Source organism: Arachis duranensis, chromosome 9, assembly GCF_000817695.3.
Source record: "Arachis duranensis cultivar V14167 chromosome 9, aradu.V14167.gnm2.J7QH, whole genome shotgun sequence".
NCBI classification, from domain to species: Eukaryota; Viridiplantae; Streptophyta; class Magnoliopsida; order Fabales; family Fabaceae; genus Arachis; species Arachis duranensis.
Window position 1 is genome coordinate 39,901,028 of NC_029780.3, and position 4,952 is coordinate 39,905,979.

The window sequence follows — 4,952 nt, forward strand, 5'->3', positions numbered from 1 at the left end:
TTCCAAGTTCGAAGTACCATTTGTACAAATAAGAATCCCCCTCGTTACAATATTTCTTCTTCATATAGATAGATATAGGATCTATGGAGCAATTACTTAGAAGTACATTTTTTGAAATAGCCCTTCCTATCTGATAGAAAAGGATCGCATGATCCTGAACCGATCTTACCTGGGATCGCAAATCCCACGTTTGTCTATGAAGAGCAGATCTAATTATATTAGTGTCTATAATGGATTTCTTTTGTATAATACTAATCGATAGGGCCTCATTGGTAAGTGCTACAAGATCTCGTACATTGGAACCCATAGTTATGGTTATGCACCCGAGTCCATTAGTATGGAACATTCTCTTTTCCAAGTGAAATCCCCTGGTATATGAAAGAGTGAAAAAGTGCTTTCGTTGTTGTGGAATAAGAAGCCTTCGTATCTTAATGCATGTATTTAATTTATTCGGAGCTATTAGAGCGGGATCCACTTTTTGGGGAATATGAGTCGAAGCAATAACAAGAATATTTCTAGTGGAACATCTTTCACAATCCCTGGAGAGATAGTTCACTAATAGACCGAGGGATAAGTAATTCGACTCATTCACATCCAGATCATGAATGTTTGGAATCCATATTATGCAAGGAGACATTGCTTTTGCTAATTCGAATTGAAGGGTGATATAAAATCGGTCTATTTCCGGCATCATATCCATAGTTAGCGCATTCATCATAGTTAGAAGCTCCAGCTCCGTATCAAGGTCACGGTCGATATCGTCACTATCATCAATATCGTCACTATCATCAAAAAGAAAACTCTTAGGCTTGTTATCCAGGAACTTGTTCAGAAATACTGTAATGAAAGGAACATAGGAGTTTGTCGCTAGGTATTTGACCAAATAGGATCGTCCAGTTCCTATAGAACCTATCACTAAAATACCCCTGGGGGGGGTAGGGCTAAGCGGAGCGAAAAGGGTTTCCCATGAGATGGGAAATGAAAACTATTAGCCCCACAGGGGGTTTGTGAATAAGTGATTGTCTGATAATGAGCAAGGAATATCCGTCTTTCTGCTAAACAGGATGTATTGAACTCATAATTCATTAGATACTTTTTATGAATGTCAACTAAGTATCGTAAGTAAATTGCTCCCGGTTGTTCAATCATCTAAAGAGTTGAGCCATAGAAGTTCGAAATTCTGATAAAATGGACTTCTTAGAGCGAATGCGTTCATTAGATTTAATAACATTATTTTGTTGTATCCAGACAAATTCAATCCATTTTATGAAAAAAATGTGACCAATTAACCAACCTCCAAAACCACTTGTTAAAAACAACAATTTATTGTTGCATCTAAACATATAGATGTTTACTAATCTTACTAATATGGAACTTGGTAAGACAAGGGGGTTAAATAACTGAAAAATAAGATTAGTAAAGAATATTCTTTGAATGCTAAATTTACGGAAAACTATAACCAAAATCTTTTTTATCTGGCATTAACTTGGAACCACGTGCATCCAAAGCACCTTTTACTAAGATCAATGTAGTTGTATGTAAACCTAGAGCAATAGCATGATGAACTAAGAAATCTCCGGGTCCTATTGTTAAGAATAGAGAATTACTACTCTCATTTATAGCATTTAACCAACCGGGCAACCATATGCTTCGCCCCGCATTGAACGCCATAAAACTCTTGGACTCACGAATTTGGAGTATCCTACTTTCACGCAATTCACAGGGTTCAACAAGCAATCGATAGATCATTAGCCCTATGGAACCCGTAGTTGGACCATTTTCACTGAGAGGACGGATGGTAGCCATTGACAACGGTGATCCACCAACATTCAGCTTGCCATGGAAGGAGCCTTGCGTGCGTGAAGAAGACAATAGTAGGAAAGCAGAGATTCATACGACAAAGCATCTCAAAAACCTCAACCTGTTCTCCATTACTACATAACAAGTATTATTCATTTCATGTTCTTTTACTTTTTACAACAAAACTCTCTTCATTATTAATCTCCTGACTAAGGTTTACAATATAACCATAGATTGCTTCAAGCCGACGATCTCTGTGGGATCGACCCTTACTCACGTAAGGTATTACTTGGACGACTCAGTGCACTTGCTGGTTAGTTGTACATGTTGTGAAAAGTGTGATTTACAATTTCGTGCACCAATGCCTGTTTATTTTTTTAGATAAAGTATTTATTTCTAGTTTTAAAAGAAATCAGCGATGCGTTGTCGAGTTAAAGGCTCCTATTTTAATATTAAGTATATAAAGTCGTCGTAATACTTTTTGCTATCAGAGTAGCATAGCGCAAAGCGTGACATTCTGATAGTGAGGGTGTTACACTAATACTCTTACATTCTAAAACCTTAAGATAAATCACAAATAAGAACACAAGTAGAAATCACAAGTAACAACATAGAGATAGAAGAAAGAGTAAACATTCTGAAATTGGAAAAGAAATTACAAGAATACAGAAGTAGAAAAAAGAGTGAATGAATGTGTAGTTCACTTCTGCGAGGCTAACTTTTTATGTTAGAATAAAATTAAATTTTTAATTACTTTTTTCACAAAATAGTAAGATTTTATTTGAAATAATATTAAATTATTAATAGTTTACACGAGAAATGGAGTTGGTCAATCTAATCTGATAAAAAGAGCTTTTTGCAGTATACAAAAGACTAAAAATGTCTAATCACCCATTTAAAAAAAATAGAAAACCTTTTTGCTATTTACGAAATTATTTTTAAAATTAAAAAAATATGAAATCCTTCTCGTTAAGGCTCAATTTTATGGAAATGGAGCCTGTATGTGAGCTTTTCACCGATATGGAATCAAGGTGTGTTAGACATGTATGTGGGGCAGAATTTTGGCAGCTTTTGGGAGAGGAACTCGGACCGTCCGAGTTCTTCGTTTGTGAATTTCGTAAACCCGAAGACGCACGGTCCGACTTGTGGTGGGGAGGGAAAATGGTTTGTTGCTGATAAATCGGACCCTGCGATATGGCTGAGGTGGAAGAGAACACGAACGGTCCGAGTTGCATGTAGCGATTGGAGTCGGACCGTCCGTTTTGGCTAGGGATGGCAGAACCGGTTTATGAAAACGCATGGTCCGATTTGGTTGTTTAATATATTTTTGAATGAAGTTAACCTAGTTGAATGGTCCGAGTTGAGTATAGAGTCTATATAAAAGTGTGCAACGAGTTAGTGTTAGGTTACCCGTCTTCTTCCCCTTCTTCTGCGCCGCTTCCTCTGTTTCGTTCTTCTGGATCACTTTCATGCTTGTTCTAAATCACAGAAGTTAGTAGTTAATGTTATGTTTTTTTTTTGTGAGTAGGAGAAATGAGTGATAGAGTACTACTAAAGGTGTATTATTTTGGTCAAATTTTATTACAAACGTCTGAAGGGGCAAAATTTATTTGTGAAAATCCAGTAGATGTTGTTATTCCTTTTATCATTTCCTTTGAAGAACTCAAAGGTTTGATCTGTGAGAAGATTGATTCTGAGAGGGCACAAAAAATATCCTGTGTTCTATACAGATGTCCCATATCGGTATTTGGTGGGTTTGTCCAATTTCAAACAAGATATGTGACGGATGAAGCGAGCATGCAGGAGATGTTTTCAATGTATATTGAAAACCGGGCCCAGATCTCGTTTATCGAGTTGTATGTTGAGTTTGAACAATCTGAGGCAGACCGAAACATTCTATGGGAAGATTATAATAGTGACAGTGAAGAAGAGTTCGAAAGCAACTACGAATGTGTTGGTTGGTGTGGAGATGAAGATCATGGTGAGGGAAATATGGATCCAGATGTGAGTGTCAATGCCATGGTTCACAACTTCGCACAACTAACCAGCAAGTGCACTGGGTCGTCTAAGTAATACCTTACGTGAGTAAGGGTCGGTCCCATGGAGATTGTTGGTATGAAGCAAGCTATGGTCATCTTGTAAATCCCAGTCAGGAGGATAAAATTATGGAATTTAGAAAATCAAATATGATTAATAAAAATAAACAGAAAATAAAATGGTTAGAGATACTTATGTAAATCAATAGTGGAAATTTTGGATAGGCGTATGGAGATGTTGTGCTCCTCTTGAATCTCTACTTTCTTATTACATTCATCCTATCCTTCTTACTCCTTTCCATGGCAAGCTGTATGTAGGGCCTCACCGTTGTCAATGGCTACATCCCATCCTCTCAGTGAAAACGTTCCTATGCTCTGTCACAGCACGGCTAATCATCTGTCGGTTCTCAATCAGGTTGGAATAGAATCCCTTGATTCTTTTGCGCTTGTCATCACGCCCAAAAATCGCGAGTTTAAAGCTCGTCACAGTCATTCAATCCATGAATCCTACTTGGAATACCACAGAAAAGGTTTAGACTTTCCGGATTCTCATGAATGCCGCCATCAATAGACTTTCCGGATCCTCATGAATGCCGCCATCTATCTAGCTTATACCACGAAGATTCTGTTGGGGAATCTAAGAGATATACGCCCAGCCTAAGGTAGAACGGAAGTGGTTGTCAGTCACGTGTGTTCATGGGTGAGAATGATGATGAGTGTCACGGATCATCACATTCATCAAGTTGAAGTGCAACGTATATCTTGGAATAAGAATAAAAGAGAATTGAATAGAAAGTAATAGTAATTGTATCGAAACTTGAGGTACAGCAGAGCTCCACACCCTTAATCTATGGTGTGCAGAAACTCCACCGTTGAGAATAGGCCCACTTGGTGTATGTTTGGGCTGAGCTTGATCTATCCATGAGCTGAGGCTTCTCTTGGAGTTGAACTCCAAGTTATAATGTGTTTTGGGCGTTCAACTCCGGATCATGACGTTTTTCTGGCGTTTAACTCCAGACAGCAGCATGTACTTGGCGTTCAACGCCAAGTTACGTCGTCAATTTTCGAATAAAGTATGGATTATTATATATTGCTGGAAAGCTCTGGATGTCTACT

General features: G+C 37.9%; 1 protein-coding gene across 1 annotated transcript in view; it reads left to right on the forward strand.

The window, feature by feature from the left end:
- Nucleotides 1-3,333: 3,333 nt before the first annotated feature.
- The window catches only part of LOC107465487 (uncharacterized), a 4,605-nt gene continuing 2,986 nt past the window's right edge, over nucleotides 3,334-4,952 (forward strand). The window contains exon 1 of the mRNA XM_016084467.1: nucleotides 3,334-3,781. Within this exon, the coding sequence (XP_015939953.1) occupies nucleotides 3,334-3,781 (448 nt within the window). The remainder of the gene's footprint in view (nucleotides 3,782-4,952) is intronic.